At 34.4% G+C, this 23212-nt stretch overlaps 1 protein-coding gene across 2 annotated transcripts in view; it reads right to left on the bottom strand.

Moving 5' to 3' along the window:
- The window catches only part of sfl (N-deacetylase and N-sulfotransferase sfl), a 554720-nt gene that overhangs the window by 240940 nt on the left and 290568 nt on the right, over positions 1 to 23212 (bottom strand). For both annotated transcript variants that reach the window (XM_075305924.1, XM_075305925.1), the window contains exon 3: positions 7600 to 9937. In XM_075305924.1, coding sequence (XP_075162039.1) covers positions 7600 to 8801 — 1202 coding nt within the window. In that variant the 5' untranslated portion in view covers positions 8802 to 9937. The remainder of the gene's footprint in view (positions 1 to 7599; positions 9938 to 23212) is intronic.

Here is a 23212-nt window from a genome sequence, read left to right as displayed (position 1 = left end):
GTTCGTGAATGTGCGTTAATAAAATTTCTGCAAAATCACGCTCACGAAAAAAATCAAGATTTAATTCTTACTCGTATGTTAACTGAAATTGATTTAGTTGTCGAACTATATTTTATTTATTAATTTTATTACCCTTGCTCATTCCCGATGGGAAAATGTCATGAGTCTCGTGAATTTGTCGTGAGTCACGTGAATTGTCGTGAATCGTGCGTGAGCGTGAGTCTGTAAAAGTACTTCGTGCGTGAGCGTGCGTGATTACTGCTTTTCATTTCGTGAATGTGCGTGACTGGGAGTGGCTACGACACTTATCGTGCGTGAGCGTGCGTGAATAAATATTTCACTTCGTGAATGTGCGTGAGTGTGAGTGAAATTTCACTCACGCGCACACCTCTAATGCAGATCACCATTTTCCCTCATTTGATTCCCGCACAGTGCTCTCTTGTCCTATCTGTTGTTTCTAAACATATCTATGTTTATACAAAATTTCTAAATTAATATATGTTTAAATCCAGAGACATTATAGTTGAGAAAATATGATGTCCTAAACATAATATGTTGTAACATATTAACATATATTTCCCAAACATATTATACTAGTTTATGAACATTATATGCTTACACTTAAAAAATAATTTGAGTTCCAAACATATAATTTTTACACCGAAACATATGATAAACAGTTTTTTTCGTCCGTGTATATGCCCCTGAAATTCGCTTACGCCTTACACAAAATGCAGAACACTCACACAAGAGGTGTTTAATTGATACCTTATCCTCCGCATCATGGCAGCTGATATGCAATTCGCCCATCGAACATTTGCCATCATTACAGCCTTATCACACAGTAAGAGCTTGCAGGTAGGCATACCAACAAATTCTAGTTTCCCCGTAATATGTAAGGTAGTTCCTAGCCTTGCTAACTCATCCTCTTCGCAGTTCCCCGGTATGTTCCTATGACCAGGAACATACCGTACGAATAATAAAAAAATGCCACACCTACATTGATTGCCTGTTCGTGGAATTTTCGTTCGCCTCGAGACGAACGATCCGTCTAAAATCCCATATTGATATCTTAAAAATAAGAGTGGAATGCCAATTGTTTGGTTTTCGATAGTAAATCATAAATAATGATTTCATGACAAATTTCAGGACTTTCTAGAAAATATATCTAAAGTTATTTTAGTTTCAATCTAGACGAACGATTCATCTCGAGTCGATTTTGTATTTCATGGACAGGCAGTTAGGTTAGGTATAGTGATAGCCCGTTATTTTAGGTTCACTAAGACTATTCAGTCCATTGTAATACCACAGTGGTAATCTTGTCTCTTTTGCTACTTTTTGGTATTTGTCGAAACTGGGATTGAACCCATGAACCTTTGTATGCATCGACATTCAAAACACTCTTCTAATGTGCGTAGTGACTATGTACACTATTTGCGGAAATTTCTCCATAATACTTATACAATTTAAGACCCACAATGAAGCGCGAAGATTTACGTCTTGGATGATATAAAAGTTTCAGTATGCTCAACTATTTCGCCATTCTCACATCTTCGAAAGCAATCAGTTCCTTTCCGCTTTCAAAATTGCGTCTATTTCCCGGTGGAGCAAAAAACCCATAACACCATTATAGAAATGTAGCACAAGCCTGTGGAAGGAGTAAAGTCATTCTGTTAAACTACATTCTTGTGGTTTAAGTACAGAAGAATGGAAAACGACGGGGTAAAATGCAAAACAGAGTTTAACGTGAATTCAACAAATTTCCGTTTGATACTACCCACCTCCCTTCTTTTTGCTTTCGTCCTTTGTGGTCAGAAAGCAAATGCAATGCCTTAAGCGTCTACTTTTTCTATTGCCGGTGATTGAAGTTTTCAAAGAGGAGAGAGGAGAAATTTTGCAAACTAAAAGATTGGGCGAACATTGGGGTTCTAGAGCACGGAAAACTATTTCCCCATCAGTACAATAATTTGCATTTCATTACATGTCAATTTCCATCACAAACGAACCACTAGAGTGCGATATTATATTTTAGAGTATGGAAAGAAACTAAGAGAAGAAAAAATCTTCGCTGAGGTAGGTTAAGTAATAGAGGGTGACTGGTTTATTGGGCTTCCTTATAACATCAAAATATTGTGATACTACATGAACTGCAACATAACTTAGAAATACACTGTAAAAGTATTAACCTAATACAAAAGATTAGGCAAACTAATTTTTACCCTTATGGGGACGTATAACACCCCATAATAGTGGAGATAAATTTCAATTTGCATTTTAGGGATTTATTTAATTTTTTTGGGTATTATTTCATAACATACTTTGGGGATTTATTTCATAGTGAAATAAGGGCCCAAATTTGTGGTTTTGGTTTCATAACATAATTTTGATCACGGCATCTTTTGCTGGAGGTTAAGAAAGCAGATAATGCCGATATTTGATAAAAATATGAATTCGGAAATTCGAAGTAAAATTGGTCTGACAATGCGTTATCCAGTTTTTATCGCTGGAACGCTTTCAAAGATATGCAGAATTATTAACTTTGACCGCTTGCGAAGTTATCAACCAAAAACTTAAACCGGTGAACTCTTTTAAAGAGTAAGGCCAAGGGAAACACTCCTTTTCTCCCCTGTCCTTTATATTTGAAACAAATCGGGAAAACTTAATTATTCGTTTTTAAAGGATGTGTACAATAAGGCATAGGATGCATTATCAACCCTATGTCTTTTTGTACACATGGTATAAAAAGGATTTTGTGAATTTTCTTAACAAAACGTCGGACAGAGGAGGGTATTTTACCCAAGTCGTTGGACCATCCTTCACATTTTCTGTGAATTTCAAGCATGGTTTGGTAAGGGGATATATCCCTCTCCTGAACATGAGATGTCTGGCAAAAAGGATCTTTCCTGGTGCAAGTATCAAAAAAATTAAGTCCTTTGACCCATTTAGAGATCACATTCAACTGTGAAAATGTGAAAACTTTAAATTTTCACAAAATCGGGCAAGGAGGACGTGCCTCACCCCGACCAGATATTGCAAAATCACATCCACTATATTCATGTTATAACCTTCCCCACGTTCCTTATAAATTCCATGTAAATAAAAGAATTTTAGATTTATCACTATTCGAAAGAGTTTTTGTTCCCCGGCCAGATATCGAAAAATCATGTATATCGCATTAATTTAATTACACGCTCCCACGCTACCCCGCAAAATTTCAAGTAAATCAGAGAATTTAGATTTGGCTTTATTCTCTTAAAAAAGGGATGCCCCCCTTTTCGGATCAAATATCGAAAAATAATGTAGGCGAGTTTTGTATAGAGACCACCCTAAATCGTCCTTGAACTTTTCTTCAAAAGCTCAGGTACCCTCTTCCAACGTCCTCTGTAAATTTTAATTTACTCAAATAAGTTAAGTTTATTCACAGCACCCTCAAAAAATCGCTTCTGTAACATATACGCCCAGACGCATTCTGCTTCAAGCATATATATTTTCGGGACTGGTCCAAAAAAATATATTGTTTGTACAAACATATTATGTTTCACCTTAGGCATACACTGGTAGACAAAACTTTTAATGAAATTTTCTATGTGTATGTATATTTTTAAGGCGACAATTGGTTACTTCCATTTTACTTTTTTTACTTGCAGCATACTCTCCCGGTCACTCTTTCTAAACACATATATGTTCATAGGCAATTTCTAAATTAATATATGTTTGCATCCACACATATTGTATTTAAAACAATGCCATGTCCCAAATATAATATGTTCTAACATATATGTCGCAAACATGTTAGGCTAGTTTTTTAACTTTACACCTAAAAATAATGTGCTAAAAATTTGAGTTCCAAACATATAATTTTTACACCCAAACATATAAAAAACAGTCTTTGTTGTCGGAGTGTTGTACTTTAATGAAAGTAATAGACGTCGGGGTCATTTATTTGGAAAATCCTTTACAGGATTAATTTCAAATATGTTGGATCTCCTCGAAAGGTTGCGAGCAAACCAAGTTGATATTGGACGAAAAGAACCGTACACTGTTAGAAAAATATGTTTTTAATATGTTCCGATATAAACAAAATGTGTGTTCGGGCACAATTTTTAAACACAATATATTTAAGTGCAAACATGTAATGTTCCTAAACAAACACTAAATGTTTGGGACACATATGTTAATATGTTAGAATATATTATGTTTGGGGCATGAATGTCTCATAAAAATAATATGTGTGAATATATATTTACAAATTTCGGGTAAACATATATACGTTGTGATATTTTACTCAGAGAGAGAGAGAGAGAGAGTATAGAGAAAGAAATAGAGATGGAAACTTGGAGGGTTGATGAAAGATATCAACATAACACAGCGAGAGAATCAAAAACTGCCAAAAATTTGATATGTTTAAGGCTAAATATTATTTAATTTGAATATTAGAATGAGTATTCGGAGTAAAGAGAATAGGCATTCGGAACCAAGGGAATAGAAAAGACATTTGTGTTCGCCTTCAGAGCAGCATTTTATGTATGTATGGACATGTGTTTTGTTTATCATTTTGGCATAATGGGCACAATTTTTTTCTTGGTTCATTAAAAGAAATCGGAACGCACGTGGAGTAAGTCAAAATATTCAGGCAAAGGAAATTTAAAAAAAAAACGGTGTAAAATATACAAAAATTACAAAGGGATCTTCATACAAATAACGAAAGGGCACTATACTCTTTTTACAGTTCGTACAGTAAAATAAAAAAGGAGCAAATAGTAAAAAATTAAACAGTAAAATGTATAAAAACAAAGTTTAGTTCTTCTTTATTAATAAGTAGTCCAAGAGGAGTTGATGGACACCTTCAAATATAAAAGCGGGCATTAAGTTCGAGTTTTGAAGCTAAAAGAATTGAAAAAGTTTAGTTTCTTTAAAATGAATTATTAAAAAACAAGGCAAAACAGGGTCATTTTAGAGCGATAATGCCAACTTAAAGGTAAAAACTAAATTAAGTACAAAAGTTTTAAGTGCATTTAAAATGTTGTTAAAAGCTAGTAAAAAACTGTTCATGCCTAAATAAATTTATGAGTATATTATAAAATTATTTATGTATGTTTATACTCGACTCCACGTTCTTCTTTTGTTAAAGTTTTTGAATTCCTTCCAAAATTTCAAACTTTTATACCAAAAACAGTTTTTTGTTACAAACTTGTTGTTTTTGCAATAAAAAAATAATGTTTTATCCAAAAAAGCTCAGTCCCTTTCGTTTATATCAAGCACTGTTTCTGACTGTAAATCTTTAATAACCCACATTTCGAAGTTTCATTATAAAAATTTAATATAAATGTGAAAATTAAAAAAAAAAATGGTGTTTGGTCGTAGCAGGGATTGAACCCACGACCCTTTGAATGCAAGGCAGACATGCTAACCACTGCTCCACGTGGCCAACAAATGTATGTTTCTGTTAAATAATGTTATGTTTGCATGGGCTCGTGGGCGCTGCAAACTATGCTATATAAAATGCAACTTATAACGATAATTGTCTACTGGTGACTACACGGATGAAAAGGACTGGTTTTCATATGTTTGGCTATAAACATTATATGTTTGGAACACAAATTTTTAAACACAATATTTTTGAGTGCAAGCATATAATGTTCATAAACTAGCATAACATGTTTGGGACATATATGTCAATATGTTAGAACATATTATGTTTGGGACATAAAATGTTTGTAAATATAATATGCTTGGATGCAAACGTATATTAATTTAGAAATAGCCTATAAACATATATGTGTTTAGTAGCTTGGAGCGCTATTTAACAGGGAGCGATATTGAATTAAGTTGGTGGTTGTTGCTTGTTATTACAAAATTAACATTTTATTTTTCCTTGGTCAGCTACTTCTTTGATCCTTACAAACTGTGTGGTCCGCTGTTCGAATCCCCGTCCGGCAAAAGGTCAAATTAAAATAAAAAAATCATACAATTGAATAATTTCTTCTACAATGTTTGTATTACAGAAAAAGGTGATAAGAACTAAAAAATCTCGTGGAAGTGAGAAAGATGTGGGGGAATATACAATTGGGCAGAAACAAGCATTCAGGTCGAAAACCTATGTTGTTAGCACCTATATTACCTGTTTATTTTCATAATTCATTATGATTGTAAATATATAAATAAATAAATAAAATTTTGAGCACAATATTGTTTGGGAGAATTTTTTTTAAGCGTATAATATTTTTGGGTGCAAAATGCTTCCAAACATATTATATGTTCACATAATAACATATTGTTTTTTGGAAGACAACATTATTGAATTTGGATGCAAAAATACAAAATGTTTGGAACTTAGACTACCCAAACATATATTGTTTAGACCAATATGCTTTCAAACATATTATATATTGGTAGAGATCAAACATATAAATGTTTGGGCAATACCCAAAAATATATATGCTTGAAGCAAAATATATTTGGGAGTATATGTTACAGAAGCGATTTTTTGTGAGCGTGTATAACAGCTACGTAGCCCATTGGATAGTGTGTTGGCTTACAAACTGTATGGTCCTCGGTTCGATTCTTCGTCCAGGCGAAAGGTAAAATTTTAAAAATTTATAAAATCGAATAATTTCTTTAACATTATTTGTATTACAGAAAAATGTGCCAAGAACTAAAAAATTTCGCGGAAGTGAAAATTATGTGAGGGAATGAGCACAATCTTCTTTGGGGAAATTCTTCCAAGCATAAAGTATTTTTGGGCTCAAAATGCTTCCAAACATACAATATGTTCACATAAAACAAACATATTAATGTTTCCGCAGTATCCAATAATATATGTGCTTCCTGCAAAATATGTTTGGAACATATGTTAGAGAAGCGATTTTTTTTGAGGGTGTAGGAACGGCGACGAACAGACATGAATTGAGGCCTTCAATTGGACATAACATACTAGGAAGAATTGCCGGTGAAGGTGATGACATTTGTGGATGGCGTCTGGACCCGGAAGTTACCACTATCCAGCATTACTCGCCACCATCAGGGCCTCTGGTTGCAAGTTTTAAACAACGTTAAAGAAGTCGAATAAATGGAAGTTCTGAGCAACTTAAAAGAAGAAAATGCGAAACTAACCTTAGAAATCACAAGTGGTCCAAGTGGACATTAATTTGATTCAGAAATCGGTGTCATTCTCTACAAGCTAAACTAACCAAACCAAATCTTTGAAAATTCTAGAAAAAATTTTGGGATCTGAAAAATAGCCAGTTGTACCGGGGTACGTTATAAACGAGTTCGCCAGAATAAGCAAATTAAATTAATTATTAATAAAGGGATAACTCTTCGGTTAGAATATATAAATTTCGGTCCATTGGACGTCTGCAATTTTAATCTGCATTAAAAAAATGATTAGTCGGTTATGATAAATACGGACAGTCGCTAATCTATCGCGGGAAACTTGATTCGTTGAATGTAAGACGGACAGTCCATTGAGAATTCGTAAAAAATTTCATTAACCAAAAAAAAACTAATATTCTTCCTTGGATCCCTATTTTATGCAACGACCACAGACAAACAAAACTACACACACACACCGAAAACATTGGGAAATGAAAAACTTACCCCACAAAAACACCGGAATCCATGTAGTGCGTATAATAGAATATGGTCACCACTGTTATGGCAAACAGGGCCAATACACAGCGCCGCACATTGATGGCTTTCAGATGCGGCAAACCAAAACAGCAACGGGCAATAAAATTGCTGCAGCAATTGCAGGATGACGACGATGAAGATGCGGATGTGGATGCTAATGTGGACGAGTGCATTTGGTGACTTTTCGTGTGATGTTGCTGGTGATTATGGTGAGGATGATATTTGCCGGACGAGCAGGAGGTGATTTTGTAGGTCTCATTGCTGGCGGGTGGCAAAAGGAGCTCAGATGATGCTGAAGAGGTTAACAGAGGTTGCTGGGTAGCCTTCTGATGATGCGAACTACCTTGCTGCGGCGGTTGTTTATGTAACGAGGCAGACGGAGATATGACATGGCTGGTGGGCGTTGTTGTGGACGCTGCATACAGTAAAGGTTCATTGTCGCCGGCGAAGGAAGCCGTTGGTGAAGAATCGCTGGTTAGGCCAGAGTCATTATCCGAATAATGTTGGCCACGAAACAGAACACCGGCCTCGGGACAAATGTCACCAACACTATGACCACTACTATTGTAGCTGTGGTCTCGCGGGAATGGATTCTGTGCGTTCTGCGGATGACTTGACCCAGTGTCCATGGAGCTTTTATTAAGATTACCATGTTGTGTATGAGAGAGGGGGTGATGTGTAGGCTGTTGATGGTTATAGTGTCCAACGTTGTTACTTCTTACGGTGCGGCGGCTACTGCTACTATTGTGCCATGCTGTATTTGGTTGATGGTGGGAGCTGTCATTGCCACTTGGTGCTTCATCCTTATAGGATTCATGTTTAAATCGAGACTGTAGACTATGTCGTCGTCCCAATTCTAGATTTGACAGGAGACCAATACCACCACTTGATGGCTCTGAGGATGATGGGACTACTGCTGCTGTAGTCGTATTTGATGAACAGGCTAATGGTGATATTTCAGTAGCTGTAGTTGTCCATTGCATGTCACTACCTCCATCATTAGCTTCATCACTGACCTCACCGCCGCCACTTGCTTTAGTTGCCAAAAGCAATTTCTGATGTTTGGTCCTTTTGGCTCGATTGGTCATTACCTTAATGCGGCTATTGCCGTTGTCACCTAACAGGCCATTGGCCAAAATATTGTCATTTTTGGATGTTACCAGGGCCATTGTTTGTGGTTTTATGCTAAGGCGCTAGGGAGTGGGAAAATTAGTTTATTGTCAATGTCCCTTAATGTACCACAAAGATATTGTCCCAAGTATTTCGGGGGCCCTATGACCTCCTCCTCGTCTGCTCCTCGTGTTTGCAATCCGATGCTAAACACCTCTCTTTAATTATCGGTGGTATGGAAAAAGCTGTTTTTATTTTTCGTTCAATCAAAAAGTCCAGAAGAAATCCTTGCCAACTGGAGTTATGTTTGAGCTTCAACAATGATGTTTCGGTTTTCGTATTCGGGGGGGAATGATTACTCACTTAAAATTGTGAAAAAAGTGAAACGCAATCGCTTGTAAGTACAAAGGCTTTTTCGTTGATTGCACAAACATAAAAATCTTAAAAAAAATTCAGGAAAAAAATCACTTTGCGTTTTTCAAAAGAAAAACACCAACAATTTTGATCGTTTAATTATTTTCGTATACATATGTGAAATTATTTTTATTACTCATTCGCCACCATTGGGAACGATGACGACCATAACGGCTAGGGCCATTAATTTCCGTTTCCGGTTATGTTTTCGTTTCTACACTCGCGAGTCTTTCTCTTCTCTCGTTTCGTTTTGTTACTCTTGATGTGGGGCCAAATACACTTCAATTCACTTCACTTGACTGAATAGCGGGGCTGGGGTTGGGTGAATGGGTCGTTGCCGCCACTTGATATGTTTCCAAATTTTTATGTACTCAACACTTTGGCTAATTGTTTTCTGGTCCAGAGCCATTTTGTATGACTGCATAATTTTGGGGGGAACTATTTGCCTTCAATGTAGCATCAATGCCATGGTAAACAAAATTACTGGGACCACCATAATTTGGTCCAGCAATTATCGATGGTGCTATCATGGCCATTGCCACATTTTTCTTCGCTTGTTAGCTTTGTTCTTGTAATGTGAGGGAGGTTTTTAATTGTTCCTGGTGTAAAATGATCCCACAGCTGACGGCCAGGATATATGGGAAGGAAATATTTGGTGTCAAAGTTCTTAGTCTTAGTATATGTTGCTATGGACACTTATTATGTGTGCTGATGTCTAACTCATATTCGCTTCAATGGGTGGGTCATGAGAGATGTCTGTCCTTTCGCTTGATGGCAATATCTGTAAGTAAACAAAAGATAAGTTCAAGTATTACGAAGTGTTTTCCATAACGTTTCACTTAATTAAAAGATTAAAAAGAAGTGTTTGAGATTATGAGTACTTGTAAATTAATTCCAAATAGTCCACCATCGAAATAAAAAAAATAACTTTGATGATTTCATTTAGATCTGGAAACGAAAAGACGAACAGTGGCGAGTATGTGCCAAACATTACTTCAATCTTACCAATTACACTAGTTTACAAAATATATATTTTTTTTGTTTTCATGTGCATTTAATGAGATGCGACTTTTCTTATTTATTTTGATCTGATGAATTCGTAAAAAAATTAAATTTTTTTTATGGAAAAGTTTTTGAGATATCCCTTTATTTTTAGTTTTTCGCTCTTTTTTTCACTAAACAAATTATATCTCGAGTTAGAAATGTCCGATTATATAGTTGTTGACACTTAAATGAAAGGTATTGAAATGACGAAAAATATCGATGCAAAAAGGACAAATTTCAAAAAAAAAATCATTTTTTACAGTGACCCTTTTCAGCCGGAAAAGTCCAAACCATTAAATTTCTCTTCATGGTCATATAAATGATTTTCTAACATAAGTTATAAGACCAACTCGAAGAAAAACGACCGACAAATGACAAAGTTATAAGCATTTGAGTGAACAAATCCGAAGTCAAATGCTTTCCAACATGGTTTCGACAAACATGTTACATGTTTGCCGTGAAAAGGTAACATTATGCTCTTGAAAAATGATTGGGGTGATCATATTCCTTCTCTGCGTGTGTTGTGTAAAAAATATTGACCTAATATAGAAGATTATGGAACCTTATGTTTAGAACACACAATATAAATGAAAGTTCATAATCTTTACTTCAAAACTATTTTTCCTTAAATTTAGGACGCGTATCTTGAAAATTCGCGTCCTTCAGTTACAGTTGTATGTCTTTCAAAGCGAAGAGATCGTATTGATTTAAGACAAAACTGATTCAATTATAGGCTAAGACTTATTTTGAGGATTTTACGTATTTGGTTTAAAGCTTTTTATACCCTGCGCCACACTGTGGAACAGGGTATAAGTTAGTGCCTATGTTTATAACACCCAGAAGGAGACGAGATAGACACATGGTGTCTTTGGCAATAATGCTCAGGGTGGGTCCCTGAGTCGATATAACCATTTCCGTCTGTCCGTCCGTCCGTGAACGCATTTTTGTGATCAAAGTCTAGGTCGCAATTTAAGTCCAATCGCCTTCAAATTTGGCAAATGTTCCTAATTTGGATCAGAATAGAACCCTATTGATTTTGGAAGAAATCGGTTCAGATTTAGATATAGCTCCCATATATATCTTTCGCCCGATATGGACTAATATGGTCGTAAAAGCCAGAGTTTTGGCCCAATTTGGTTGAAATTTTGCACAGTGAATAGATTTAGCATTATTGCTATGCGTGCCAAATTTGGTTGAAATCGATTCAGATTTAGATATAGCTCCCATATATATCTTTCGCCCGATATGCACTTATATGGACCCAGAAGCCAGAGTTTTATCCCGATTAGCTTGAAATTTTGCACAAGGAGTACAATTGGTAGTATAGTCATGTGTGCCAAATTTGATTGAATCGGTTCAGATTTAGATATAGCTTCCATATATACTTTTCGCCCGATATGGACTTATATGGCCCCAGAAGCCAGAGTTTTGGCCCAATTTGGTTGAAATTTTGCACTAGGAGTACAATTAGTAATATAGCCATGTGTGCCAAATTTGATTGAAATCGGTTCAGATTTAGATATAGCTCCCATATATATATTTTTCTGATATCGACAAAAATGGTCAAAATACCAACATTTTCCTTGTTAAATCGCCACTGCTTAGTCGAAAAGTTGTAAAAATGACTCTAATTTTCATAAACTTCTAATACATATGTATCGTGCGATAAATCATAAATAAACTTTTGGGAAGTTTCCTTAAAATTGCTTCAGATTTAAATGTTTCCCATATTTATACCCTGCGCCAAACTGTTTTACTAACATTGTGTTCCACCCTAGTGAATTAGCCGACTTAAATTTTGAGTCTATAGATTTTGTTAAATTTAAATGTATGTATTTGGGACAAAACTTTATATATAGTCCCCAACACATTTGACGGATATGATATGGTATCGAAAATTTAAATCTACAAAGTGGTGCAGGGTATAATATACACGCAAAGAAAAAAAACGTTTGGAAAACGTGTACCGAAAACGTTTTTCTTTTGTTAGAGTTTTTTGAATTGCTTCGAAAATTTTAAACTTTTATCACCAAAAAAATTCGTTTGTTACAAAATTTTTATTTTTTCAATAAAAAAAGTTATTTTTGAAATAACAACACAGTCCATTTCGTTTATATCAAACACTGTTCTTTTCTGACTTTAGGTCTTTAATAAGACACATTTTACAGTTCAAAATTTAATATAGTACAATGTAATGTTGAACATTTTTTCGGAATCTTCCGAATATATCTGGAATCTATGTAAAAAAAAAAAAACAAAAGCAAAAAAAACTTTGGCCGAAGCAGGGATCGAACCCACGACCCTTGGCATGAGAGTCGGACGTAGCTACCACTGCTCCACGGTGCCAAACTAAATGTTTGTTTCTGTTAAATAAACTTTGTTTATTCGGTTCGTGGGCGCCGCAAGCTATGCTATATAAATATAACTTATATGAATATTTGTCTATTGATGACCATAACAGGTACATAGCTCAGTGGTTAGTGTGTTGGCTTACGATGTGCATGGTCCGCGGTTCGATTCTCCGTCCAGGCGAAAGGTAAAAAAAATTTTAAAAATTTATAAAATCGTATAATTTCTTCTACATTGTTGGTATTACAGGAAAGATGTTAAGAACTAAAAATCCTCGTGGATGTGAGAAAGATGTGAGGGACAATGCAATTAGCAAGAAAATAATGTTTTTTTTTGAGCTAGTCTTTATGAAATTGTTTTTACATCCTGGAAAAGAATAAACGTTTATCACAAAAAGTATATACTTTTCTTCCAAATACACTTCCTTACAGCGAAAAGCAAATGAGAAACGAACTTTGTTTGTCTAAAATTTCGTTTGGGAGGAAAGAATTATTTTTTTGCGTGTAGTCGGCCCCGCCCGACTTTAGACTTTCCTTACTTGTTTTAATTAAGAAAATATTTTTCTCTTTCCAGTATCTATTACAAGTAAATTTTTTTTCTTGAGTGCAGGATAAGACGTGGTTTTCCAATTGGACTGGGATCTAAAGCATACAACAAAGATGTCAAGCATAAAAACAATTAAAGTGTTCTTCTTGGATTCGGAAGTGGTACAAAATCGACTCAGAAGTAATGAATTTTTCATGTGCTTATCATAGGGCGGAGGTCATATTTTAATGTTTCCATTGCACTGATTTCGCATTAGTTCTTCCGATATGCTACTGTTTCAGTATTTCGGATTTTATTAAAAAAAAAGGAACAATCTAAAAAAAATTAAATTTGTTTAAATTTCTCCACATTAATTTCTATGTAAAGAGATTTTTAATCATATTCTCAAAAAATGTTTATTTCAATTCAAAGATTTTGTCCTTCCCTTGATTATTTTTATATTGCTGCTTCCTTTAGCTTTCTACACCCTCAAAACAAACAAAAAAATGCCTCTGTAACATATAATCCGAAACATATTCTGATCAGAGAATAAAGCCGACCCATTATTGTCGCCGGCGGCTGACACTAAATTTTTGCCAACGGCGGCGAAGGTTTGCCGGCTAAGCCGCTATAAATATGTCTCTTCGGCGGAGACATATTTATATTATTCGAATGGTAATGAGATTAGTTGTACAACCAATCTTACAATCAAATGAACATTTCATTCAAATTTTCTGAGCCAAATTTTTGTACAATTATTATAGCACCTTGAAATTGATTGATGGTTCACAATTTGGCCAAAAAATACAACAATTATTAATACATTTTTCTGATTTAAACCGATATTTTTGTTTAATCGGCGGTTAAATTTGAGTCGAGGCGAGTCGACATATTCGACTGGCAAAAAATGGTCGGCTGCGACTGAAACAGGCGGCGCGATTCGGCAGCTTCATTCTCTGATTCTGCTTCAAGTATATATATATATCTGCTTCAATACATATATCGATAAACTTTTCAATGAACCCGTATTGTCCTTATAATTAAGTGATTTGACTTAAAAATGGGTATTATAACATGAAAGAAAAAAATTTTGGGCTAAGCTCAACTTGACTTTAATAATTCATAAAAATTCTTAAAAATTAATGAAATTGTCTTTAAATTTGTTGTCTTTTTGCATCTTGACTACAAGGCAAAAAATCGTTCAAAAATAGCACATGTTTTTCAACACTTTATTTTAAAGACGTTTTTTACTTGAAGCAGCATAATTTCTACTGGAAGTTGAGTTTGAATTTGGAAAATAAAGTTGTCTTTAACTCGTTTTTAAAGTATCCTTACTTGAATTCTCCGCTTCTTTGGCACGGAATCAATACCAAAAACTTGTTAAAGTAAAGACAAAATCTTTGGAACCGAGCATGCTTTTTTTCAATGCGGTTGGAAACACCGCCGTATAGACCACCGCCAGGAGACTATGTATACTACGTTTCTGTACTTGGAGTAACTGTTGTAGGTACATATTTTCAAGAGACTTCAAAACTTAGTTGCTTAACAAGTTGTGTCAATCGGACTATGTACTTTGAAGTAATTTCAGAAAATTTCAAATCTTCTCCAAATTCCATCCCACTGTTTTCTGTGAATTTTACGACTCATGTTTTCTTCAATCATTTGCTGAGGAAATTGATACTCATTCGATTGAGGTAAATTCATCCAATTTCCAAAAGTACTTCATTTCATCGAAATCGATTCGTGCACTGGAATGCCAACTCATCATCAATCGGAGATACATAGGTGTCCATGTATTCCTGCACCTTTGGCGTAGCAAAAAGACAACAAGTAATTGGAGGATTACGGTATACCACAATATTGTGTTGCTACCAATGTACCCTTTGGTTTGTTCAGGTATATCCTTCACATTGAACGGTAATCACTTAAGGACATTGGACATTACATACCCAAATTACGAAATACGACATGGATTCACAAAGCTACTTCAAGCAATTAAAGCACAAGGATACACAAATAAAGAAAATAAAAGGACTTTGTCCAAAAAAGGACAAAAATCTGCGTTTTGTAACCTGCCATAGCGGTGATAGGATTGAAGGTGATAGGAAAATGGACGAAAACACAAAGCATGATGTTCCACCAGAAATTAAGATGGAACAGCAGTTTGATGAACTACACTAGAGCTTTAGATGACCGATCGGTGTAAATTTCATTTAATGAAACGTCTATATACGAGGGCGGTTCGGAAACTTCTTAGCCTATCAATGAATGAAAATACTTAGTTTTTCAAAAATATTTTTATTTTTCAATATAATCTCCTGAAAGTTGAATACACTTAGTCCAACGCTTTTCTAGCAATTCTATCCCTTGATTAAAATAGTTTTCCTCAAGGTCTTCAAAATAGTGGTTTACAACTGTTATTGCATCTTCATTAGAGGTAAAACGCTTTTTAGATTTGGGAACAAGTAAAAGTCACTGGGAGCTAAATCAGGAGAAAGCATGATGTTCCACCAGAAATTAAGATGGAACAGCAGTTTGATGAACTACACTAGAGCTTTAGATGACCGATCGGTGTAAATTTCATTTAATGAAACGTCTATATACGAGGGCGGTTCGGAAACTTCTTAGCCTATCAATGAATGAAAATACTTAGTTTTTCAAAAATATTTTTATTTTTCAATATAATCTCCTGAAAGTTGAATACACTTAGTCCAACGCTTTTCTAGCAATTCTATCCCTTGATTAAAATAGTTTTCCTCAAGGTCTTCAAAATAGTGGTTAACAACTGTTATTGCATCTTCATTAGAGGTAAAACGCTTTTTAGATTTGGGAACAAGTAAAAGTCACTGGGAGCTAAATCAGGAGAATAAGGTGGGTGGTCAAGCAACTCGTACTTTAATTCGTTGATTTTAGCCATTGTTAAAAAAAAAATTATTTTTGTGTGTTGTAAGCCAGGACGTTTTTCTCGAATTTGTACATTTAATTGATCCGAAAGGTAGCAAAAGTACTCTGAGTTTATTGTTTTTCCCTTTTGCAGATAGTCAATTAATAAAATACCTTTGAAGTCCCAAAAAACCGTTGCCATAACCCTACCAGCCAATTGAATTGTTTTTGTCTTCTTTGGGGCACTTCCTCCAGCTTCAGTCCATTGTTTGGATTATTCTTTTGTCTCTGGAGTATAGTAGTGGATCCATGTTATGAAACGACGCTTAAAATCCATTTTATTTCGCTTGAAACGATCCAAACAAACTTGAGAAATGTTCATTCTTATGCGTTTTTGATCGACTGTTAACAAATGCGGCACCCATCTTGCACAAAGCTTTTTCATCTGTAGTTCTTCATGCAAAATTAAATGGACTCGATCATTTGAGATGCCCATGATATTAGCAATTTCACGCACTTTTATTCGTCGATCATTTAATACCATACCATCCCAGCAAAAAAAGAGCTTCCAAAAAAGTAGTTTGAATCCCCAATCTGTGATCCGGAAGTAGTGCAAACTTGGATCATCTCCAATGAATTTTACATGGGCTTGTCATAGGACGGAAGTACTCCCTTTTTGGATCCTTTGCATTGCTTTAGAAATTGTGCCCTGGAAGTTAACTTGAATGAAGAAATTTAAAAAGCGAAAAAAAAAATTTTTTCAACCAATTTCACTTTTTTTCATCCATATTTTTATTACACTATTATTTTCCTATTATCTAATTTTTTAACTGGGTTTGTTGGCACCATAACAGAACGCCTTAGCACACTCAGCCACAAACGCCATTGAACATAAAGCGTCGAAAGGTCAATTCAAATATTTGTGATATGATCGTAATACGACATCAAGGAATAACATTCTAATTGCTTCTCGAGATGTTTTTTATTAGTATGAACGAAAAAATAAGAAACGCAGGTTCAATTCTCACCAGCGGAAATTTTTTATCAAATATTTTTTTAAAAAATATTTTTTTATGTTATGCATCGTTTTTATTTTTTATTTTCGGCCTATATTTTCGTATAAATATATTTTGTTCATTAAAAATCAACAAAAAAAATTAACTATTCTCATAATTTGCAAAACCTTTACAAAAGAACTTCCATGGAAGCGAAAAAGTCAAACGGCACAGGTTCAAATCCCAGCGGAAATGAAATTTACTTTTATTATTATTATTATTATTATTTTTTTACTTTTTTTATTAATTTCTTAATTTATTAATTTTCTTTTTTTTTTGTAAAATTGTCCAAAATTTGCACTTAAAATAGCCTGGTTGCGTACTTTCTAATACTTGTCCACAAAGACAGCATCGGAAGTAGAAAAAAATCATTGGGGGATCCCAAGATGGGCTTTAGAAGAAATGTTTGTGGACTTGTCCAAAAGGACTGCATCGCTTTAGAAGAAATGTTTGTGGACTTGTCCAAAAGGACTGCATCGGAAGTTGAAAAAACTCGATGGGGGATTCTGGGATGGGCTTTAAAAGAAATGTTTGTGGAACAACTTCCAATTTTTTTTGCTACAATTTCTGTTGTTGTTGCCGTTTTTGGACGTCCACTACGTGGTTCATCTTCAATGCTTGTAGGACCACGTTTAAATTCAGCAACCCAATTTTTTACTGTTGCATATGAAGGAGCACTTTCACCTAACACATTCACCATATTATTATGAATTTCTTGTCCCGATAAACCTTTTTCTGTAAATATTTAATGACAGCACGCATTTCTAATTTTCCATTGTAAAAAAAATGCAGATGTGTCTTTTTTTGAACACCTGTTTCTATATGAAGGAGTTGCCAGATCGAAACAAAATTGAACATGTCGTCATAACAGAGATGGAAGTTTCCAAAACACTTAACTTTTTTCTGTTTATACCGCGCTTTTTGTGCTAGGCTAAGAAGTTTCCGAACTGCCCTCGTATAAATCTGAACCGATTTTGATGATATTATGCACATATAGTCAATACTATAGAAGATTATAGTAAGCCATAGAAGATATGAGTAAGATCGTTGATAAATAAGGGTTTTATGGCCAAATTTGTGAAAATCGGGTTAATAAGTAAGGAACTCATGGCCAACTTTGGGGAAATCGGGCGATACATATATATGGGACCTATATCTAAATCTGAACCGATTTCGATGAAATTTGGCGCACCTAAAGGGTGGTTAATTAGATTACTTTGTGGCAAATTTGATGCCGATCGGTTTGTAAATGAACGCAATCTGACCCCAAATTTATCGAAATCGGGCGATACATATATATGGGAGCTATATCTAAATTTGATCCGATTTTCAATAGCGTTCGTTCCTGTGCCAAAAAAAAAATTACACATACCAAATTTCATCAAAATCGGTTAATAATTGCGACCGGAATCCTTTCTGGTAGGCACATTTTTTAGCAGATCAAAGTAAGTATACCTTCACTACTATGTGGTTTAGGGTATAAAAATATATATTTTATTAACCCCTGGGTATACAACTCAATAGCGTTAGTTCCTGTGCCAAAAAAAAAATAACACATACCAAATTTCATCAAAATCGGTTAATAATTGCGACCGGAATCCTGCGAACAACAAATACATTGACGGACACCAAGCGCTAGATCGGTGATTCTAAGTCGAACATTATATATTTTATGGAGCCTAAAAGCAATATTTCTGATAGGCACATTTTTTGGCAGATCAAAGTAAGTATACCTTCACTACTATGTGGTTTAGGGTATAAATATTTTATTAACCCCTGGGTATACAACTTATCAATACTGAGCAATATTCAAGAATCTTCATTCTTGTCTCTATGCGTTCATCGTCGTTTTCTATGGTTTTACAAATCACTTCCATAATTACATTTATGAAGACAAAATCACACTCCACACTCTAACAAATTTGATAAAATTGTTTGCGACACTATTTCTTGACTGTTGTCATGGACTTGCAAGACACAATATTGCTATGTCGTATTTCGTTTTTGTTTCTTTTTTGCAGTGTTTCGTTGTTATCCATAAAAAACGATACCATTGAATGTATCCGGTCATTTTTATCATTTTCCTCAGCATTAAGGGTACTTGAACGGCGAACAATCGCATTACAATCATTTTCATGTGGACATTTAGCCATCAAAGTAATCACTATGGCATTGCAGTGATTGCGAAGACTTAAGCCATTTTAGTATTTCAGGATACAGAGCAAAATCTAAAGGCATTATGTTCTCTTGTGTCCGGATTTTTTTTTTCCAGAGAAAATGCGAACAAATGTAATAAAAGTTATTCGTATTTGATGAAATGGGTTTATTCCCTGGTGGCGTAGCGGGTTGTACTGGCGGGGTATAGTAGTGGAACAATGGAACAACATTTTTGTACGTACATGATTGTTAGAAAACTGTGGAATAATTACATTTTAAAATACATTTTAATAATTTCTAAAAAATTTAGATTTACAAAAATGTTTGTGGCACTTACTGCAAATTTAACATAATTTAACCATATCACATTGTTTCTATTCAAATCAACCAATTTAAGTCTCAAATTAAAAAATATCTAAAATATTTTAATGAACAGATGAAAGCCAATAACAATGACAAAACATTTTAAATATGTAATTCCATCATGTCAGACCCCAATGAATGTCATGGAAGTGAAGTCTTACACAGAACAAAAAAAATATTTTTGTTCAATCAATTTTTAAATGAAATTTATTCAATCACTGAAATGATAGTTTCAATCACAATCACAAGTTAAAAAAAAAAAACTAATTGATCCAAAAAAAAAAAAAATACTTGATACAATTAATTTTTGTGATGAATTTTTGAAAATTCTATACAAATTTTAATTTGAAAAAAATTGTATCATATTTGAACTGTGAAAGTTTAAGACACTCTCATGCATGAAATGATAAGTTTGCTTAGTACACTCAAAAAAGGAAATATTTTTTTTGGCCAGAAATACTTATATTGGTCCATTTGTTGGAACCCTTCACAATAGAATTAACATTGGAGTGCCATTAAAATGAGATTTAGTTCAATTACTCAAAACCGACCCCCGGTGTTGGAGTCGAGGCTGGTATCGGAGTCGAGCAAATTAGGCTCGACTATACAACCCTGGGTGCCACTATACCTAAACTTCTTCTGGAACTGTTTATACCCTGCGCCACACTGTGGAACTGGGTATTATAAGTTAGTGCATATGTGTGCAACACCCAGAAGGAGACGAGATAGGCACATGGTGTCTTCGGATATAACCATGTCCGTCAGTCTGTAAACACATTTTTGTGATCAAAGTCTACGTCGGAGTTTAAATCCAAGCGCCTTCAAATTTGGCACAAGTTCTTATTTTGGGTCAGAAAAGAACCCTATTGATTTTAGAAGAAATCGGTTCAGATTTAGATATAGCTCCCATATATATCTATCCCCCGATATGCACTTATATGGGCCCAGAAGCCAGAGTTTTACACTGATTTGTTTGAAATTTTTCACCAGGAGAACAATAATATAGTCAGGTGTGCCAAATTTTAGTGAAATCGGTTCAGATTGAGATATAGATCTCATATATATCTTTCGCCCGATATGGACTTATATGGCACCAGAAGCCCGAGTTTTAGCCCAATTTGGTTGAAATTTTGCACTAGGAGTACAATTAGTAGTGTAGTCATGTGTGCTAAATTTTATTGAAATCGGGTCAGATTTAGAAATAGCTCCCATATATATCTTTCGCCCGATTTTCCATCATATGACCACAGAGGTCAAAGTTGTAGTCCGATTTACGTTAAATATTGCACAGGGAGTACAATTAAAATACTAAGTATGCTTGCCAAATTTGGTTGAGATCGGTTCAGATTTCTAAATAGCTTCCATATATATGTTTTTCCGATTTGGACAAAAATGACCAAAATATCCACATTTTCCTTATAAAATCGCCATTGCCAAGTCGAAAACTTGTAAAAGTGACTCAAATTTTCCTTTATTTCTAATACCTATCTATCGACCGATAAATCATAAATACACTTTTGCGAAGTTGCCTCAAAATTGGTTCAGATTAAAATGTTTCCCATATTTTTTTTGCTAACATAGTGTACTATCCCAGGCCATTAGCCGACTTAAATTTTAAGTTTATAGATAATAAATTTTGTTCAGATGGAGTCAGATTTAAATGTATGTATTTGGAACAAAGACCTTTATATAAGCACACAACACATTTGACGGATTTGATGTAGTATCGAAAATGTGGATTTACAAAGTGGTTTAGGGTATAATGTAGTCGGCCCCGCCCGACTTTAGACTTTCCTTACTTGTTTTTTTTAAGCTTTGTGATTTTTATGTTAGCCTAATGCAGGCTTGTTGTTCGTCCAATGATTGTCTATGCCGATAATATACAATATGATGGCAATAATTAGGTCTAGACATTTATAGACAATTGGAACGTTGCTGCCAAATCAAATAGAAAATTTTATTTGTGATCACCTAAAGCCTGTGGAGGATGATTGTCTATGCCAATAATATACAATATGATGGCAATAATTAGGTCTAAATCCAAATCAGATCCTAAGTCACGTATTGCTCGACAAGAACATCATGAGCGTAGTCGGGGGGCTTCCATAGTACCTTTTCATTATTGTTTTCAAGATATCGATAGGAATTGAAAGTCTCACAAAATAATTTTATCTTGGCTCGTGGGCGCCCAAAACTATGCTCTATAATTAGAACTGTTTGATTGTTGCTTGTGCTTTTGATAGCGATTTGGACCATATTCGGCATGCATAGTAAGAATGTTAATTCTACTCCCTGTGCGAAATTTCACATACATCGGAGTAAAACTCTGGTTTCTGGAGTCATATACGTGCATAACGGGCGAAAGGTATATATGGGAGCTATACCTAAACCTGAACCCATTTTTTCCAAAATCAATAGGGTTCTATTCTGATTCAAAACACATACTTGTGCAAAATATGAAGTCGATTGGGCTAAAACTTCGACCTAGATTTTGATCACAAAGATGGGTTCACAAACAGACGGGCATGGCTATATCGACTCAGGAGCCCACTCTGAGCTTTTGTGCCAAAGACACATATATGCACTAACTTTATGAACATTATGATATTAACATATATGTCGCAAATATGTTATGCTAGTTCATGAATATTGTGAACAAGTGATAAAAAGTTTGAGTTCCAAACATATGAAAAACAGTCTTTTTGGTCCGTGTAATTGCATCCATATTCACCTCCAATGTCGATTTTTCTACTTTTTCTTAAAAAAATTATTTGTCGACTTTTGTCACCATCAAAAGTCGATTAGAAAAACTTCAAATGCCTTCTCTGTGTAACAAAAAAAATTATATAGCACCACTTTAGTTTTCAGTGTACATGGGTGCAAATTTAAAATGTTCCTTCTATGAGATATTGGCTAAACAACTTTGTCAGTGTCTTCATTCGCACCAGACCTCCGGTATGTTAAAATTATTTCTTAGCTCATTAAATTCAAAAAAAAAAATATGCTAAGAAATGTTTAAAAGGAATAAAGACAATTGTATTTTAAATTGATGACTAAAAATTAAGGCAATCTACAAATATTTCTGTGGTCACTTAATAAGGTCAGTTATAAAATTTGAGGAATTTAAAGATGCTAATGCTAGTAGACTAACTGGAACTCACGCAAACCTAATTGTCAATGAAAATATTTGTTATTTTTTAATATCGGCGTCTGTAATAAAGTTTAGTAAAAATGTTCAAAAATTGCCCTAAATTTTCTAAAATTAATCAACATTTTCCCAATAGGAAGGTGAATTCACTGCCTTCTTTTTTGGATGGACAAAACCATAGCAAAACCATTTTTGTTTTCATTTCTCGTAAACTGTATAGGAAAAAAGCAAACTGGTTAATGGGAAAAATGAACTACCTCCTGCGCAAATCGAACTAAATTGTATTTAATTTTCTTTTAGCATTTTTTACTGCAATTTACGCAACTCTTTCTTCTCATAAAAGCAGGAAATGCACTAAAAGTAAAGTATACAAATTGGTTTTGTTTTGTTATTGTTGGTTTTGTTCTTTCTTTAATCATTGTTGTTGTTTTTTTGATTTCAGCTTAAAATTGTATACAAATTTTCTTCAGCTTTAGTTAACGATCAATGAAATTTATTTATACCCACGGTTAGTTCGTAAAATTTTTTGCGA

This window comes from Haematobia irritans, chromosome 4 (assembly GCF_050003625.1).
Source record: "Haematobia irritans isolate KBUSLIRL chromosome 4, ASM5000362v1, whole genome shotgun sequence".
NCBI lineage: Eukaryota > Metazoa > Arthropoda > Insecta > Diptera > Muscidae > Haematobia > Haematobia irritans.
Note: the sequence above shows the minus strand (reverse complement) of the source record. Positions and strands in the feature narration are given on the sequence as shown.